Here is a 19,875-nt window from a genome sequence, read left to right as displayed (position 1 = left end):
TTTTTTTGGTTTTGTTTTTTTGTAAGCCACCTCCACAACAGTCTGACAAAGTTTGAAATGAGTGATGTAAGGATAATAGGTGCATATCATTAAATCATATGAAACCTTTCTGTCTTTAAATGGTTCAGTATCTTGTTAAACCTTGTCCTGCTGTACTTTCATGTTCACAGTTGTCCTAGAATGAACGATTACATAACGGGACGTTTGACGTGTTCGTGATTTTTGTGGGTGCAGAGTGGACTAGCATAGGGCCAAAGAAAATTACAAAACTGAGAAGCTTAACAAGTTCTCTAGTATGAACAGGTAGATTTGATACAGTATTTAGATAAAGTTAAACAGTGGATGATTATTAATTTGGTTCACAGATAGCATTTTTTAGTAACTGTACTGTAACTCAAACTACAGTTCAACTAATTAGATTGTATATTGTATAGAGTGATAGATTATACGGTAAGTAAAGAAGGTGGTGTGCTACGTTCGGTTATGCTGCCTATGATACTGACACTTTGTACCTTATCAAGTAAAAGTTCAACATGAATTTGAAAAAAGTCAAATGAGACATTTGGCTTTCCAGTACATGTAAAGTCATAAGAGATAGGACAAGAACAATGAGAGATCACATCATTTTATTTATGGCAGAACTGTTTCACACAAGGACCAAACTTTCTACATAACATTTCTAATCCTAATTCTCCGTAAACTAACACACAGTTAAACCAATCTGGAGGTAATCCTGATAATAAATAATATTACCACGCACGTTGGCAATTTCTATATTAACCTGTAGATTTCACTCATGGATTTTTCTGCATGGTTTCATCAATCCACTTCCTGTAGCTACAGATATTCAGCATTACAATGGTGCTCGCACAGGTATCAGCAGGCTGGCTGATAATGATCCCATGTAAAAGATTGTTGTACTCCACAGCTGAACCTGCATCACCCTGGAAGAGACAGATCAGGGTTGGGAACATCTTTCATGTGTCACAACACAAAAAAACATTTTTTTTTTAAACGTATATTTAAAGAACACATTTTGCTTACAGAGCATGACTCCACGCCAGACTTAAAGGCGCACATGAGAGATGCTTCGTCACTGGAGTACTGACTGGCAGGTTTATCATTCTCACCACACTGGCTGATTTCTGTGACGCCACACTTCAGAGTGTCGGGAGCTTTTGAAGGTTTAAAAAGTATCAGATTAGTGATTTTTATTTATTTTCAAAAACTGAATCCAGTATATCAGATGTTTCTCACCTTTCCCGCCAGCCTTTTTGGCTCCGAAGCCTCCAATTTTAACCTCTTTACCCTGCTCTGGTTTAGCACAATCGACAGGAGGGAGCTTGATGACGGGGAGTTTAACAGACACATCTTGATTCAGTTTTATGAGCATGATGTCATGGGGCTTTTCGTCCTCCCCTTTGAAGGTAAACTGTTGTTTAGTGCCAATGATTTGTTCAGTTACTTTGGGTTTTCCTTTAAACAAAGACTTAAACCAAGATTTTGCTTTTTGAAAAGTTGACTGGTCACTGTTTAAGGCAAGCTGCACTTTCACGTTTCTGGAAAAAAAAAATAAAATAAAGGAAATCTTGTCAAGGGACAGGCATCGGTAAATAAAAACTCATCAGCTGTTGTTAGGTTTCTGATTATTGCATTATAACTATTTCTGTCATGCAACCTGCATTACAGAGTAAACTGGAAGTTTCTTACTGTTCACCACAGTGAGAAGCAGTAATGAGCCAGCGGGTGTTGAGTAAAGCGCCTCCACAGGTCCTCCCCCCGTCCACATGGCTCACCTGGACATGGTAGTGCCTCTCTTTGTCACATGTTTTACTCCCCACAATGCGTTTCTCGATGGATCCTAATGCCGCACCTGTCATTTGGACACAGAGCCGACACTAGCCTTAGAAATCACACACAGAAACTCTGAGTTAGTTCAAAACACAAAGAAGCAGGTGTTCACACATGATGAAGACTTGAGAAATGCTAGTTCCTCAGCATGAAATGACGTCAGGGTCAAGCATCAGGCCAAAGGTAATCATTCTCTTTTCCTGCATTCATCAACACCTCGATATCTTATAGCTCAGACACAATGGCAGATGGAAGAGGAACTCACCAGCAAGAGCAAAGACAAGAACAATGCAAAGCTTCATGGTGGTCCGCTGTGGGTTTCTTCAGGTGGCTCTTTCTTTGGTGCTTCACCTTTTTATAGCGTCAGATTTTGCAGGTTGCCCCTGTGGGCAGTGTTAATGTGCTAGAACACTATAGGTGCAGGTCAGCACACTCCCCTCAGCTCTTTCATCATTTCATATCATAAACCTTTTATGGTAATCAGATGAACTGAGAGACACGAGAGACAGACAGAATGGGCTGTGCTTATAACATGACACAGAAATACAGCAGCATTGTGCTTCATAAGATCCTTTAAGCTCAAACGAGGCCAGAGCACATTATTAGATTTGAAAATGAATTCAATCATTTTAGAGGTAAAAATATGATTTTTCATACCATTTGCATGTAAGCTGTACTTCACATTTGAAAATAGCCATTTACCTCCATATTTACAACATATTTGTTGTCATCTATTCAAACTCAACACTTTGCTAGATGTTCATTTTCAGAACATAACTGAGGATCATTTGATGATGTTTTGTTAACATAAGACTTTGAAAATGTGTCCATTCAGTTGTAAAAGACTTGCTCGTAAATCAGAAGTATTTAATATTGTGTGCTCTGTCTCTGCTTCTCTCAGGCACAACCCTGGCGTGCTGTTTTCTGAACTGTTTGAACTCATAGTTTGAATATAAAAATATGATTATTCAACAGACACACATTAAGAGATATATCTATACAAATTCTCGAAAAACCAATTTGCATATCTGTTACAAATACACCGGGGTAGGTAAAATGTAAGATACTATCTTTAATGTGTGAACATCGTTTCAAATTTTTGTTTTTTGATTTCACAAATTTTCAGACTCCTTATAAAAACTTTTACACCGTCTTTCACTTTCACAGTTGGCATTTACCGTTTTACACCAAACACTAAATTACCCACGACACAGACACATTGGTAGTAGTAATAAAAACAAACTTTAATCTCTATCATCAATAAAGCCTATGATTATTAAAACCTCTCGTACAACTGTTCAGCAGTTCAGAATGAAATAAAATAAAAACAATTTACACACATGAAATCAACAAAACTTTATCCAATGTATAAAAATCATACAAAATATTTTTTTCCTCCATGTACACAGACTTCTAACTCAGAAAAATCACATAATGAAAACATCTCAACAACAATATTTTGACAAGAAGGAGACAAAAGGCAGAGGAAAGTCTTTCATCAGCACAACTGACGAAGGATGGTTAGTTAGAGACATGATGAGCAGGCCCAGATTAAAAAGAAACTGTAATAAAATTAAAACTAAGTGGATACTGACTGGTGTAAAACAATCTTGTTATCCAAAACTTTCCAAAATCTTACGTGGAAATGAATATTCAAAATTGTGCTATAACATCTGATAGCATTTGATGGAAAGCTTTAGTTATACAAAACCTTTTATCTTGGAACAATTAACTATTTAATCAAAATAATGCTTTTTTTTATGGCTGCTTCTTTAAATAACTATATCTTCATGTGTTTTATCACTGCAGACAGATCTAGCCAAATTAAGGATATGAAACAACAGACTGGTCTTGAGTTTCTGGAGGACTGAGTCATACCTGGCAGACCCACATTTAATGTTGTACAGGAAAGCAGATTTTCCTCAATCGTAGTTTCAAATTCTGGAGCTGAGAGCATCGACAATCACATAGACAGGAGACCTTTCAGCAATTACATTTAAGCTCCCTCCCGCTCACCTGGCCTTGTAACAGCCAAATGTCTGTTGAGTACAACACACCCATTGTAGTATTCCAACCAACGGTCTGTAATCACACAGAGGAAGATAGACAAATGATGGCACTGTAAGGAGGATAATATTGTATTACATTATTCTGCTGATAATAAGCAATTGCATTATGGAAATTATGGCCATTACAACTACTTTGTGAAAGTAACTGTGGGTCTGTAATTAACTTTGCTTCTAAATAAAACAAATTATCTGGAAAATAAAAGAAATCATCTGTATATATAACACAAGGCAACAAAATATCCCACCACAACCTATTATTTTTTATCTCTGGTGCCTATTAATAGTTGATATTTGTTCTCACCCACACAATTTCCAGTTCATTACAGTTAAGTAGACTAATATGCTTTTTTAGCACAGCCGCTCAGTAGTTCCCATCTACTGGATGCAAAAGCCTTAAAGCACAACAACACTCTGTTCAAGGAAATGTCCTTCATAAGGTTACATAAAGTAATTCCCAGAAATGTCTCTCCACATTCAGCAAAATATTTACTCCATTTATTTCCACAACATAGCAGACAGCGTCCACATAGTAAAAACACAAACCTCTGAGCACTTTTACAATTAATAAAGATGTAGCACAGCTCCAAATCCTACCACTACTGTGGCAGAAGCAACTGACAGTAATTGAAATATAGCTGAGGATAACAGCCCTTCTTCCACTAAAATACCAACTGAAGTGATACTTCAGACACTGTTGCTCACTAAGCGTTAAATGTCTACGTAGTTATAAAATATTAGGATCCAGAAGGTGAATTAGCCTCTATGCTACTTGGCATGTCTGTTTTTGTTTTTTAATCCTACAGCATCTTTGGCTGCAGCTTCAAAAGAAGCTGATGTTTTAATGTTTTATTTCCATTTGACGGGGCTTAACATCAGAAAAACTAAATTGTAGAAAGCCTGGTTCGCTTCGATTAAGACTGTTTTAAGCAAAACATTGTAGCTTTTAAGGGTTCCTTCTATGACAGACTGTACAGGAATAAATTAAGGCATTGTTCAAGATGCTGAGAGAAGAGTCCTGTGTTGCAGAGCCTCCAGGTGGAGGGATTTTGTCACTAGCTTCACTCAGTGTTTGATTTTGGACCCTGTAAGCGACTACACTCATATAGCATTTAACAACACATCTCATCACAGTCAAAATTAACTGACTACAAAGCATGTTGACATAGATAATGTTCAAATGTTTCAAGTCAAATGGTGTCAAGTATTGGTGTGTTTCCATTTCCATAAACAGTATGTCATTTGGAAGTACTGCTTAAAGTACTGAGTGCTTTAACACACACCCACTGGCCATATTAGGGACGTCTATACAATCTATTGCATCCATAAAAGCAACTCTGCCATGAATTCTATATTTACAAGATTATAATTTCTCAGTTTGTAAGTTGAAACTGGCAGAAGGGTGATCGTTCTACTTTATGTTTATTAATGAGGTCTTGCTGGATGGTGGAGTCTTACTGGAGTGCGTTACATTAAGACGTGTTCCCAATGTTATGGCCACCATATTTACATAAGTAAGATATGGTGCTGTATTGGATGGCACTAGAATGTACACGTGTACCTAATAAAGTGGCCAGTGAATGTATATGAAGCTAAATATAGCAGAACAAAAGTGAGCACAGTCACCACGATATTCACAGTTTTACGGGTGTGCGGACATTTGTCTTTCTCTGTCAGACTTGAACTGGATGTAATGTTATAAACACTTTTACCAATGAAGACAACAACAAAAAAAGATACATGCTCATTAAATTAGCATCCCAGCATAATGACATAAGTCTTTCATATACAAATTCCAATTTGACTTTTGTCGGGTGTTTGCTGTGTCTGGAGGGCTGCATTAACCTGTACTTTATGATGCTGTGGTGTAAAACAGGTCTTGTTTCCTGATGGGGTCTGCTGAATCCTTCTCCAACTACAGCCCTACAAGAAAAATTAGTGTTGTATTAATTACACAAAAACACTAGAATGAGTATATGTGAATGTGTAATTATTTAGTTTATGGCAGCATACTATCAAGGTATAGACAAATGATAATAAAAAAAGTTCCTATATAAAGAAGAAAACACACACACACACTGACACACTGATTAGACGGCACACTGCATTATACTGTACAGACACCTAGGTATTATAATACCAAATTAACCGGTAATTAACTGGTTTGAAATAAATCACAATCAGTCTTCATTCAACAAATGTTTCATGTTGAGTGTGTGTATCCTGAAAAATAAAAAAGCAAGTCTCAGTGAAGAAGACCTCAGTGTGCTTTTTAGCTTTTACCTTAGTGTTGAGCAAGCTCAATTTGTTTGTCTGCTTCAAACTCCCCCTCATTCTCATCGTCCCCATTATAGTCAGCCAGCTCCTCCTCCACGCCTGTCAAACAGCGGAGTGAGGTTATAAACGTGAAATGGACTGCACTCTCTGTAAACACACACTTTCTGTTGTATTTGGTTTAGACACACTTACCTATATTTTCAGCAGGTTTACTTTGTTGTTGCTTCTCCAAATCAGCTCCACCCACTACTTGTTCATCAGCATCATACTCATCTGGCTCATCCATTTTCTGACCAATAGCAGTCTCGTCTGCATTTCCCTGGCCAATCAGCATCCCTTCCATACCAGGGTCTGCTCCAGAACAAAACAGATGTTATTTTATAACAACCTCTTTCATCACTGCTCCTAATTAAATGAGGTAAAGTGCACCAGTTATATTAAATTACCAGTCTACTGCTGAATTCAGCTCAGCTCTGATCCTGAGTTATTTACCTTCTGTCTGAGTTTCTCCTTCATGGGCACCCATAACCTCCACCTCTTTCTCCTCTGTCAGATTATTCTTCAAAGGTTTACTGGTCTCTGCTTCACCATCCTGTGTTTTCACAGCTCCCTCTGGTGGTGGCAGAATGTCCTGCTTGACTGCAGCAGCAGAGGGAGCAGGCTGTACTTTAAGTTGATCCTTGTGGGAAGACAGGACTGTGGCATCAGGACCTAGGAAATGGAAAGACAGCAATTACAAGATGTACACTGCATATTTGTTGTTGCAGTTGTGTCACTGCATGCTTTCATGTGTTAAAATTTATTTAAGTAAACTGAGCCCCCAGGATGTTCATATTTGTCTTAACTTTACCGACAATGATTTCATTGGTCAATAGCTCTGGCTGCTCATTTCCTTTTGGCTCAGAGAGGCTTAGAGCGTGGCTCACAACAGTTGCATCAGCCGCAGTCATTACTGGTCTATCCTCTTTTACTGCTCCACCCGCAGCATTTTCCTGCCAAGCAGAAAAAGTATAATTATATACTACATTCCTCACCAAAGCAGCAACAACAGCATATACAAAGATCGGCAATAGTATGTTGTGGACTGAGCCACCTCACCTGTGGGGAGACATGTTGAGAAGGGACGAGCTTCTCCATTTTCTTCTGAACTTCAAGTTTAGCTGCAGCCACTCTCTCATCACACAACTCCTTCTGGGACAGTGCTTGAGAGTTACAATGGGTCCTACACACACACACACACACACACACACACACACACACACACACACACACACACACACACACACACACACACACACACACACACACACACACACACACACACACACACACACACACACACACACACAGTTAACACAAGATAACCTGGAGCAAGAAAATATACATTTGCTGGACTAAGGCAGTTATCCAGTTAAAATATTTTCAAACAGACATGTATAAAAAAACAGAAACTGTGTAGAGGATTTTTTTCTTACATTTCATAAGTGAGTTTGTTGTTAAGGGTGTTGATGTTGTTATGGCAACTCTGCAGCTCATTTTGAAGCTTTCCCCAGGTCATCATTTAATTGATTCAACTGACCTATTGTACAGACATGCGCAAGATATTAAGAGTCACATAGCCACTGAATTATATCATTTTTCTATGAACCTCTGTTGGCTGTTGATGCAGTCTCTGTGAATTTGTTACCATTGAGTTCCTGTATGGTTTTGGTGCTGGAGGAAATGTTCTGCTGCAGTGTGCGCTAAAAACAAAAACACAGGAAGTATTATTATCCACAGCTGTATTGATGTTTCTGTTTACAATGAACTTCAATAGTTGCCGGTTTAACATGCAATTTGTCCCCAATTAAACTCCCAGTGGGAGCTGTGCGCACCTTCTCTTGACTACAGGTGTTTTGGGCCCCTTCCAGCTGTCTCTTGGAGATGCTTTCTAGGTGGCTGATCTGCTCCTTCTGTCTCAGGATCTCTTTCTGGTCCTCTTTCCTCTTCATCTCTGTTTCACTTCGTTCTGCCACTCCACGTCGCACCTGGCCCTCCAATTCATACAGCTTAGTCTATATCACATGCAGAGATAAAGGGATTAAGGTTAATTCCGGTCATTTACCTCTTTGATTAAGACAATCACATATTCTGAATTTATGCTATACTGACAGAAAAGAACAAATCATTACAACAAAAATCTGAAGTGGACTGAACAATGCAATATAATGCATATAAATACACTGGTAGATTCAGCTTAATGTCACCCAGGTTCAATACAGTAAAAGGTCGACACTAACGGCACTAAAGTTTTGAAAGAAGAAAAATAAAAAGTTTTTAGTCAATCTATTCCTAATGCCAGGTCATTTGTTAAGGTAGTTAACAATGACTTTAAAGTTGGTTTTAACAATTTTATTGTATTTTATTCCTTTTAGTTCTTTTATATTTTAAATTTTATTTAAATGTTTTGTTGGTAATGGCATTGTGATTGCTCTTTTATTATGTTCTATTCTTTTATTTTATTTTATTTGAAATTGTTAAGCACTTTGGTCAGTCTGCTGTTTTAAAAGTGCTTTATAAATAAAGTTGACTTGACTTGACTTGTCCAAATTAAAGGATGTGTCAAAATTAATTGTATTAACTATTGTAAAAGGTAAATCACAAAACATACCAAATGCTCTTGTAAAACAAGAAAACTGAAGAGAAAATGAAGAATCAATTTGGTGTTCACTTGAAAGCATAAGTTAGAATAAACAATAGTTGTTTTTTATTTTTTTTTTTAAGACAACACATTTTGAGATGTGACATCTGCACTGTTCCCTAAACCACAGAAACTGATGAACCTACCTGTAGGTCCAGGTTGCGGGAGCTAGACACCCAGTAGTTAAAACCCAAAACCAGGACACAAGCGATTAGAGCACCAATCATTAGAGGGGGTGATCTTCCGCCACGACGCCCATTGCCCAGCCCACCCATAGCTGTCTGCACACTGGAGACACACAAAAACAGACTTTACAACATGTAATCGCAGAATTGATGGGGAATAGATGAACCTACAGGTATGTCAATTCTGCAGGTTGATAACAGACAAGTAAAAAGCTCACTGTCTGGGCTGAAAGAAGCAGTGAGCTACTAGAAAATGGTACTTTTATACAGACATCATAGCGTCTAACTATAGCATGCAATGTTGCTCCATGTGCATATATATTAGGACTGTATTTTAACAGACACCTGTACATTATGTTGCCAAATTCCCAAATCATGTAACAGCAACGAGACGTCAGTCTGTTCTTAACCCTGCTGACTCACATAAAGTGTCTGCAGGATGCTGAGAGTGCAAACATTACCAGGAAACATTAATAGGATCCACTGGTGCAGAAAGACAAGGGCTATTCACCCATACCTGCCAAGTTTATGTAACTAATATGACAACACTGGCATTATTTCCATTATGCAAAATGAAGATTTGGGTGCAAACACCTGTAAAGGATAGCAGAAAGTGATCCACTTCGCTTATTATTTCATGCATTTTTCCACACAATGCTTGAACAAAATGTTAGGTAGAAATTTAAACCTGTGGCTTTAAGCCAAATAAAAAAAAAAAAGAAGCCACGATTCTTGATGAAGTATGATTTCGCAGTAGAGAAATGAGTATGGTAATAAACAAGCAAGCTAGTGACGCAGATTTTAATGTAGAGGCATGGATCCATGTATTATTAATGTTATGATATTTACTGCCACACGACAGCAGTAACATTTAAGCACCAAAGGGTGCTGTACCTGTTGTGTGCTATCAAATCTCAGCACAGGCCTGGTTATACTTATCATAAACGTCAATAGGCAGACGGGGCCTCTTCCTTCTCACATCAGCATAATCGATTAGTTACCTACATTCAGGTCAGGGATAAGCTTGGCTTTTGTGTCGCTAGTTGTTGTTAACAGGCATCGCACACTCAGTACTTTAGACAGGATATAAGTTCTAGGTTAATTTACACAAATTAACAACCCAACGGATATACATAGACGATAATCAAAACATAATTTGCCCAATAAGCTTTGCCACCCTACATTGCTACTGGCTAATGCTAACATCGTTAGCAGCGTAGCTTAGCCTGTCCTCAGTTACCATTAGCTTTGAGCTCAGTTCAGTAATGTAGCGACCAGCCACATCATCTACTCACCCGATAATGTCGAGAACAAAGCAAAAATTAAATGTTGGCCCAGTATGGAGTGATACTTGGTGATATATCTAGCAGTGTAGCAGTACTCTCCGAGTATTAGCTTGTGTCCATTATTACCCCACAGACCTCAGACTCTACTGTTCCTGGCTGGGACAGTCGGTGCTGCCTTTGCCGGCTGTGGGAAAAACAACTACATCATTTCACTTAATCAATTCTTAAATATCAATCACACGTTTAAAAACAGCGCCAAAAATACTTTTGCAAGAGAATAACTATAAATAAAAAAAACGTTTGCCTCACTACTACTTCTTCTGCTATATTTCAAAGTTTGATAGATGGACAAAGTGCGGATCGATATATTTGTAGTTTACCAAGAGCAATGGAAGGCAACACGGGGACTGACAGCTTTAAGTCACAAAAATTATTAAAATTGAATTAAATTAACTTTAAATAGACTGAAATAATTTAACATATATACATTAACACGATTTTTATTTATCATCAAAATGTAATTATTATTATTATTAATATTCCATAATTACACTCTACATTTATTTTTTTGTCCTTGAGTAAATTTGTTGTTATAAATAAATATTCTATATACAGTACAAAAAAAAATACTTGACTCTTGATCAATATTTCTGGCATTCATCATGTTAGTAAATGACTGTGACATACAGTACTGCTACAAAAATACATTTGATACATTCACTCATATAATCATTTTGTGCTCCGCTAAACATTTTATAATTGTCCTTGAAATGTAAATGGTGCATGGCCCTGAAAGTAATTTATAATCCAAGAGAGGATAAAGTTTATCATGGTGGGCATACAATTGCACAATCTTAAAAAATAATCTGTAGACTATATTGCATGTCAGTTATCCAAATTTAGTAATTACAGTCCACATTTAAATAAATAAAAAACATTTAACATAAAATAAACTCTGACTTTATCTCTTCCCTATGAGTAAATCTAAACTATTAAAAATGTATGAAATCTTATGGCCAAAGATTCAGAAAGCAATGAATGTTCACATATGTCTGAAAGATTACATCAAAAATACATTAAATAAGAAACAGGTTGAGAATGTATATGAGAAAAACCCATTTCCAGTTACTAATCTGTTTGTATAAGTCTGTAAGACAAATCATGGGATATAAAACCCTTTTTTTTTTAGATTAGATTTGTCTTTGTTACCTGATCACATGTACATTGTTTATTTTCTGAGATGTAATCCTTTGCATTCAGACTTCCTTCCTACATATAATCTTTTATTGTACTAGCGTTTTGTGTCAGCTTTAATTTCTTTAAAATCTGTCTATTAAACATCATCAAAGACGTTCTTCCGAGAAGGTGGCAGAGACATGTAACGGCCTCCTGATGGTCTAAACACAGAAAGAAAAAAAAAATCGCATTATGATTTTACTCTGTAGAAAACATTGAGTCCAACAATAACCATGTTCACTGCATTAAAGACAATCGTACCTTCTGTTTGGTGAACCTTCATCACTGGAGCTGTCTTGTAGTAACACTGTCTGCTGCTCCTCCAGATCTCTGTCTCTTCTGGTGAATTTGATAACTGAAAATGACAGAGAGGAATATGTACACCGTGTAATGTAAACAGGCTTCCTGTTGGACAGAAGTGATCCTGATCCATAAAAGGATAAGTTTGGAATAAACTTGAGGAGCTGTGATTTGACAAAATGCTACATGAATTCATTGAAAATATTTGGTATCTTACCCACAGTAGACTAAGACTAGAAAAGAAAACACCTAGAAAATAATTTCATAGACAAACAAGTTTTTTTTATTCCTACTTTTCTTGCTCTCTGTTACTGAACTGTTCTGGTTATCCTTTATCTGAGTGTAACCAGCTCTGGTCCATCCAGTGGTCCCCTGGACTCCATACCGCTCCCTCCACGCCTGAAAAAGAAAACAAAGATGGCACATAAACACATAGACACAGTTCATACAAAACATTACAACCAGTAAGAAACTGAAAAAACTGAAAGACTGAGGTTTTCTTGGCTTAGAAAACTTTCAGTGACAAGATTTGACTGAATAAAGTTTTCAAACCCATTTTCGATTTCCTCCATCCTCAGCTTTTTGTCTTTGTCTTCTTTCTACAAAAAGAACAAATTGCAGAGGATATATTTATATAAAATAAGTAAACAATGATTATTCCTAACTCAGTGTGACCTAAGGTATATCAAATAAACAGACAGTTAAGGATTGAGTGAGTTACAGAACCTGCTGTAACTGTAACAAAGAAGCTTAATTTAAACAGCAGAGGAAAAAATAATTAACCATTTCTCCAATAATTTGGCTGATTTGACACAAACGTTAACAAATAGCGCACAATATTGCATTAAAAATACCTCTTCTGATGAGTTCTCTACCTTCATCCACCAGGTCAGAGGTCACGTCATCATCACTAATGTACTGATGGAAGCCCAGGAGGTTCAAACAGCGGGAGCCCAGGCTACAAGCATAGACAAACACACAAACACACAAGTTACAACAATTAAATTGGTTATGTAAATGTGTAATTCTATTGCAAGTACAATGTCAAATGCTAGACAACACACAGTATATGTAGTATGCAGTATATAATCTTAAAAAACATTTGAACCATGTAAACAACATACAACTAAAAAAAGTATTTCTCCAATCACAGGTATTAAATAAAAATGTAAGCATCATGATCAGACAGGATCCAATACTGAGTTTAATAAGTAGCCAGTGATCAAGACAAATAATACTGATTAGATCCCTTAGATTATTTATTTATTTTTTCAATCAAAATATATACACAAAAATCAACTTGTCAGTGCTCTATAATTTAAACAAAAATACCTGAAACCTAGTTTGGCATTTATTTACCAGTATATAACCAAAGCTGTATTTGAATGTGGTCTTTGTATTAACTTACCGGTAACAGTAGTTTTTGGCTTACTTGTAAAATGTAGCGAAGCAAAGCAATAAAACCAGCATGGGGTAATAGATGTAGAATCCATCAGATATGAAAGACAGCAGACGCATAGAGCCCATGATCTATCAGGGGAGAAGAAAATGAGATATTGCATAACTGCATTCAGTTTGAATACAATTATTTTACATTAATTTCATGTATCTTTTGTGATCATATACTATGTGATGATTCAATAGTATGTATTGGTGCCAGCGTGTCTGAGTGAATACCCACAGAGGTGTAGGATGTGTGTATTCTGTCCTGATGCGAGATGGCAAAGTCCATGTGAATCAGACCAAGGAAGTTGAGACACAGAGGAGGAGTCAGACGACAAAACAACCTAAGAAAAGGCCCAAAATCATTTGCTGTTGTTGTTTGTGTGCAACAACGCTTAGCTGTGTAGTCCCTGACAGATAAGTAAGTACAGTACTGCTCACCATTATTGGCACCCCTTCATGTTTTGCATAACCTTCACAGTATCTTCAGAAATAAATGGAAATGTGCCACATTTATATCATATATTGTGATTTTCTTAATTGGAGGGCCAAAATAATTTAACAAAGAACATTGTTTTTCAACAGACATGTTGTAATTTCAAAGAAGAAACAGTAATAAAGATTTTCCCCAAGGGGATCAAGTATGTTATTGTCATAAAAGTCACGCCTTCTTATTATTTGGCTGCACACCCTTTGGCAGCAATGACAGCCTCCAACATTTCTTGTGGCCTCTTGCAATTCTTAGCTGGCATTTTCTCCCATTCTTCTTTTACAATCTGTTCAAGCTCCTGAACCTTTGCAGGGTTCTTTTCCCAAATGGCAGATTTCAGCTCTCTCTTTGACCTGCTGGACTTGACTTGTTGGAGGACCCATGATCTTCCACTCAAACTATGTTTTGTTACACTGAGTAGAACATTTTGCTCTAACATCTCTTAGCAATTCTCTGATTTCATGATTCCTGTGATACGCAGCAGCCCCACAGCATTATAGATCCTCCACCATGCTGACAATATGTTACAGGTGATTCTCATTTGTGATTTACCACAGGTGAGTCAAAATCTGTTTCTATACTCATGTACAGTAAAGGGTGCCAATACAAGTGCCACAGCAAGCTTTATATTTTTCTATTTTTTCCTCCCATTGTTTTTTTTTTTTTAATTGTCTTTTGTTTTGTTTTTTAATTTAAATTGTTGTCATTCATTTGCACTTTTGTAACATGAGTTCTCTGTAGCTCTCTTTTTTAGGAGACATTCCACATTATGTGCTTAAACTTAATTAATGCCAATAATAGTGAGCACGACTGTAAATAAAGTTATGCCTAGAATATGAACTAACGTACATGCCACTAAACTGCAGGCTGTAAGCATCAGTCTGATGATGTGGCACCAGGTAATAGTAGTTGAAAAATCTTATCCTGAAGACTGTGGAGTAGACGCACACACACATGAAGAGGATACTGACAAAGCACACCATCTGGGGAAGAAAGCAAAACAACAGGTAGAAAAAGGTTGCCAGCTAGCTGGGTTAATGCATTACATGTACATTCAGAATAGTATGCTGGGAGTGAATATTTTCTATTACACAGAAAAGAATTTCAATAATACTGTAAACATTTAAATAAAATTGTAAGATCTGTGTGTGTGTCAATACCCTTCATTATACACACGCTTACTTCAATGAAAATGTAGTTGTATTGTTTCTCAGCCATCTGAATAAAGACAGCGAAGAGCGACAGGACAGGATGTGTGCTGAAGAAGGTGCACTCAGACCAAACTACAGCTGCAGAGAGGAGACACAGGAGCACTGCCAGCAGCTTGTAGAAACTTTGCCTGATCACACACTCCCAGTACCACTCTGAGAAGGACAAACACATGCATAAATGAAAAACAAATATGTAAAAAGTAAGTAAAAAATAAAAGTATATATATATTCATATAACAATTTTGATACTGACTGAACTCACCCACTGTAGGAGTGTAGATGAACCTGTGGATCCAGCCACGGTGGTGTGCTGAGGGGAAGCTGTGGACGAAATGTCTAACTGAGCCACTCTGGCTTTTAACTACATCTTCTAGATGAAATGCCTGGTCTAACAAGAGGGACCACTGAACCTGAGCCTGACCGTGTCTCTGCACTGTGGAGATGACCTGAATCACATGCAAATAACAAATAGTTAGATTTTCGTTTTAAATGTTAAATAACAATGCAATGTTTCAAAAAAGAATAACTACTTTTTTATGAAGGTTTACTAGGCCTCTCTTTGTAGGAAGGACATTCTGTTCACCACTAAAGCTCTCCGCATTTCTTGCCATGTTTTCTCTGTACTCAGTGGGGCACTGAAATGAGATGACACTCAATTAAAGGCTGCCTCACAGAACGTGACTGTGACAACTGTAAACACATGATAAACAAATGAGGAAACGGCCTTGCGGACTTCTCACCTTGGTCAAAATGGTTTCCACACACTTCCTGAGAGAGTGGTTGCACCTAACAGATTCGTGGACAGCTCCTACTTCCTGATAATAGGACATATTTTGTTGTTTTGTTTAAGTAAAACACGCTGAAATGTACTGTTTTATGTGAAATTATTATTAATTATATTATTTATTAAACCAGACCTCCATGACATCTGCCAGGTTCTCCTCTGCCGCTGCCTTTTCAGCCGCCATTTTTGCTACCTTGAAATATATCTTGGCCAACAGGTAACTATGGGAAGATGACAGCCAATAAGCACGCGGGATCTCCACCAGTCCATAGCCTAGCAACAGCACCAAAAGGAAGAGGCCCCAGGTGTTGGCAGCTGTAATACCAATGGTCTGGAGCTCTGTCCTGCATGTGTTTCACAAGGACAAAGAATCAAGACGCATAATACATGACTAGGAAACACCATCACAAGTTTTATCTTCTTTGGTGTTTGGGCCCATTTGTATGAATAAAGGTAGACCTGACTCACCATGTGAGTTTCCACTGTGGGTGAGCAGCCACATAGATCAGCAGAGAGATGAAGATGAGGAGGTAGGTGCCATAGTAGATAGCATTTTCAAAGAGAGCAGTTTGAATCTTTCCAACTCTGGAGAAGGATCCTGATCGTGCATAAGACTGCATGAAAGGCAACAGTAGCCTGTACTCTCAGAAGAAACACACACACACACACACACACACACACACACACACACACACACACACACACACAGAAGTGCGAAAGAGTCACAAAACCAAACTACAAATATTTTCATAGCAAAAGGCAAAAGTGCAGTTATAGTCAGTGTTTGAGTAAGTGACTCGGTCTGTGTGGATGCATGTGAGAAATAGGAACTCACCAAGTAAGAAACTGCGAGGACCAGTATACAACTTTCCAAAACACCGGCAAGACACCATCTGGTATATAACTCCACGGCTCCTCACACACCTTCAGTACACTGTGACACAGTCACACAAAAAAAGAAAAATGTACACACAGTTTCACAAAACAGATGTCAAGCAGTTCGCAACATCTTTGGCACATGCTTGGCAAACTTTGGTTTCGCAAAGCACAAGCATTAAATGCTATTTGCGCTCACGTCATATAACTCATGACATCACAAACATAAGACAACAATAAAGCACTTCACTTGTTTTAATTTGTCACCCACTATCTTTACTCAACTTCAATCAGGTATCAAGTATATATTTATTAAAACAAACACCTGATCAACCTACTCAAAGATGAACTGATATTTTTAAGACTCTTTGACTCAACAAGTTATTTTGTTATTATGTGAATGTGTATTATACCACGTGTATTGAGATATTTTTAAATTTAACAAATAGCTGTGTATTCCTTGTAAAATGAATTGAAGTAATTGCAATAAAAAATGGTAGACAGACATTAAGGGGATATTGTTAATAAAAAAAAAGTTAATATAGAGAAATTTATATATGAACAATTCAAATTTAGCCAGAGGATTACATAAAATACAATATGGAGGAATACTTTGCTTAGATATGACCAAACTGAAGCCATATTACTGAAAATCAAAAATGTCCTATTTACCTTGCTTCTGCCTGCTTCGCATGTTGTGCCGGAGGTACTGGAGTAGAGTGATTTGAATTGTCAAGGACACACTGCTTGTAGATGGTCTAAGAGAGGAGCACAGTTTGTACATCTATTCATCTCACAACATCAACTGGTACAGGTACAGATGGTGGATGAGAGAGAAGTGTAAATAACCACACAGATCATAATAACATAACTTAAAATCTAAGTAACTATATCTGTCAAGACAAAAATCGACTTCATGCTGACACGCACACCGTGCTGTGTCAAACACAGTGGTTTCATACCGTGCTGACATCGAATGGCAGGATGAAGACGATGAGGAAGCAGAGGTACCAGGACATCAGCGTCCCCAGCAGGACCATCCGTTGTTGCCTCCGCAAATCTCCATATCGATGGAGGAGGTAGAGGGCCAAGAAGAAGACAACTACGACCACGACTGCCAGCGCAGCACCACTCATAGTGAAGAGTGAGCTGACGGATGTCAGGAGCTCATGATGACAAACTGGGGGGGGGGGGGGGGGGGGGCAGAGCCAGAGATAAGCAGAGCGAGAGAGACTAAAGACACAACGTTAACTGCAAACAGATCTTATCTACAGGATATCAGGGAGTAATAGCACAACCTGAGCACTCAGGGCAAACACATGCATGATAACAGAGTGGATGAGGTAAGGGTGGAGAGGAGAGAGCAGCTGGAAATCAATGGGGACAAAAAAAAGGAGTTGGAGAGAGGAACCAACAGGAAACAGTAGCACAGGGAAAAACAAACAAACAGAAACAACATGTGTGGGTGCTTTAGACCATACTACTGGTTTTGCATGTTTGCATGTTTACAGTAACATCATGTTGTAGGCTGCTGTAAACAACTCAATGAATGCAGTGCTGTAAAACTGCTGTAAAAGTGGGCAAATGAATGACAAGGACGAGATAACGTTTCATTTACACTGCTCATGTTTAACTTTGGAAAGTAAAACAACGATCATTCAAGTCTTGTCTTGTTTGTACCACACTCCTCTGTCACATGCTGGTTTCTCATCAGACTGAGGCGCCTGTTGATTTATCGGATTTTAAGTGAATCTTACCTTTTGTGGTTATTGTCACAGACTGGAAGTTGTAAACAGGCAAACTGTGTTAATGTCCTGTCACCGTGTTCCCTGAGGAGGACGCCGACGAACGTTCAAAGCCTACATTACGAAAAACACACGACACATCGCGATTTCTGCAGCAGCGCGGCATTCTGGGTATTGTAGGCGAGACGATGTTCTGCTCAGGAACCCATTTCGCTGCCCGGTACTCGATGTATTTGTCACCAGTCTCTCTCTCTCTCTCTCTTTGACCAGTAAAAAAAAAAAAAGATAAAAACAAAAACATTTTATTTTAAAACTATTAACATAGAGACATTTAAACATGGTCCCAGGAATTAAGTAATACAGTAATAATAACCAGGCTACTCCAGACTTTCACTGTATGATAGGAATAAGACTGGAACCTGCAACACTGCTGCACCATCAGCTCATGCCATGTTCAGCTATGGGATGAAGATATAATAAAAACAAATTAGATCATTTTACTGCAAATGAAAGAGTGAGTTGGTTTTGTGTCTTATTTTTCTTCAACTTTAATTGTTCTCTCTGTTAACAGTGGGTAATGTATTTGAGGCCATCTACTGATTATTGTGACCATAAATTGATAAAGACTAGCATAACCCCAATTGGTTTTGTTTGTTTGTTTTTTGTTCTGTTTTTTTTTTTTTTTTTACATAAACTTAGATTGTTCTACCATCCCCACAAACTCCCTATGTATCATTGTGCAGTGTGCTTTTAATTTGACGCTGCTGCTACAGTGAAATGCACAGATTGTGGAATGATAACAATAAAGGTGAAAGTCATGCTTAGAAATAAAGCGATCATCAATAGGCTTGACCCATAAACAATACTTTACACTGTGACTACTTACAGCAGCACTACAAAATATTGTTTCAGTTTACTGTCTCGTACAGATTCACACATTTTTGATGAGACACAGATACGCAGGGAATCTTTCAGATGTGTTTCATGAGGTTCACATATCTTTTTAATTCAGTTGTTCAGATAAAAAGTCGATTTGCACATGTTTCTAGTATTTTTCCAGCATTATTTCTAGTTCTAAGGTTACTTCTGAATACAATACAGACATGTTTCAGCAAATCACAATAAAACATAGCTCTGCACAGTGACTGCTTCACTCTGAGCCTTTGTATAAAGAAATACCTCACATTGGGGACAACATGACAAATGGTTCTCTTCTGCTGTATAAATAAATGTTTGATTCGTGTACTTGTACGTGTCACTACTGCACTGATGACAGTCATAATCAATCACCTTGCCTTTCACTCTCAAATGTCTATAATAAATTCTGCTTTGCTTGCAAAATTAATCAATATTTCAGAAAAATGATGATAACAAACAAACATCTTCCTTCCGATTCAGTTTTGAAGGAACATCCACACGTACAGGTCTTCAGCGAGCAGCGTGCC

General features: G+C 37.7%; 3 protein-coding genes across 3 annotated transcripts; all 3 read right to left on the bottom strand.

Annotated features, from left to right (window-relative positions):
* Window positions 1-621: 621 nt before the first annotated feature.
* LOC113150906 (trypsin-like) lies at window positions 622-2,187 on the bottom strand. Its single transcript, XM_026343656.1, has 5 exons — window positions 2,117-2,187; window positions 1,711-1,873; window positions 1,258-1,559; window positions 1,045-1,175; window positions 622-944 (listed from the first exon to the last, which is right to left on the bottom strand). The coding sequence occupies exons 1-5, from the start codon at window positions 2,151-2,153 to the stop codon at window positions 795-797; spliced, it is 783 nt and encodes a 260-aa protein (XP_026199441.1). The 5' UTR covers window positions 2,154-2,187; the 3' UTR covers window positions 622-794.
* An 887-nt stretch (window positions 2,188-3,074) lies between these two features.
* Window positions 3,075-10,544, bottom strand: golm1 (golgi membrane protein 1). The gene is given in 12 exon segments (XM_026343535.1): window positions 3,075-5,840; window positions 6,201-6,293; window positions 6,387-6,545; window positions 6,687-6,905; window positions 7,045-7,186; window positions 7,293-7,416; window positions 7,670-7,734; window positions 7,736-7,773; window positions 7,882-7,936; window positions 8,069-8,248; window positions 9,021-9,162; window positions 10,355-10,544. Coding segments are annotated over 10 exon segments (1,203 nt in total). The 5' UTR covers window positions 9,150-9,162; window positions 10,355-10,544; the 3' UTR covers window positions 3,075-5,840; window position 6,201.
* Window positions 10,545-10,913: 369 nt separating this feature from the next.
* LOC113151395 (G-protein coupled receptor-associated protein LMBRD2B-like) lies at window positions 10,914-18,561 on the bottom strand. Its single transcript, XM_026344370.1, has 18 exons — window positions 18,443-18,561; window positions 17,648-17,865; window positions 17,358-17,443; window positions 16,645-16,743; window positions 16,278-16,445; window positions 15,943-16,153; window positions 15,766-15,840; window positions 15,556-15,660; window positions 15,288-15,471; window positions 14,997-15,178; window positions 14,664-14,797; window positions 13,563-13,668; window positions 13,314-13,411; window positions 12,736-12,839; window positions 12,434-12,480; window positions 12,175-12,280; window positions 11,843-11,936; window positions 10,914-11,742 (listed from the first exon to the last, which is right to left on the bottom strand). Exons 2-18 carry the CDS (start codon window positions 17,819-17,821, stop codon window positions 11,679-11,681), a joined length of 2,037 nt encoding a protein of 678 aa, XP_026200155.1. The 5' UTR covers window positions 17,822-17,865; window positions 18,443-18,561; the 3' UTR covers window positions 10,914-11,678.
* Window positions 18,562-19,875: the final 1,314 nt, after the last annotated feature.

Source organism: Anabas testudineus, chromosome 9, assembly GCF_900324465.2.
Source record: "Anabas testudineus chromosome 9, fAnaTes1.2, whole genome shotgun sequence".
Lineage (NCBI taxonomy): Eukaryota > Metazoa > Chordata > Actinopteri > Anabantiformes > Anabantidae > Anabas > Anabas testudineus.
The sequence above is the reverse complement of the archived record's forward strand: the minus strand, read 5'-3'. Positions and strand labels throughout refer to the sequence as shown.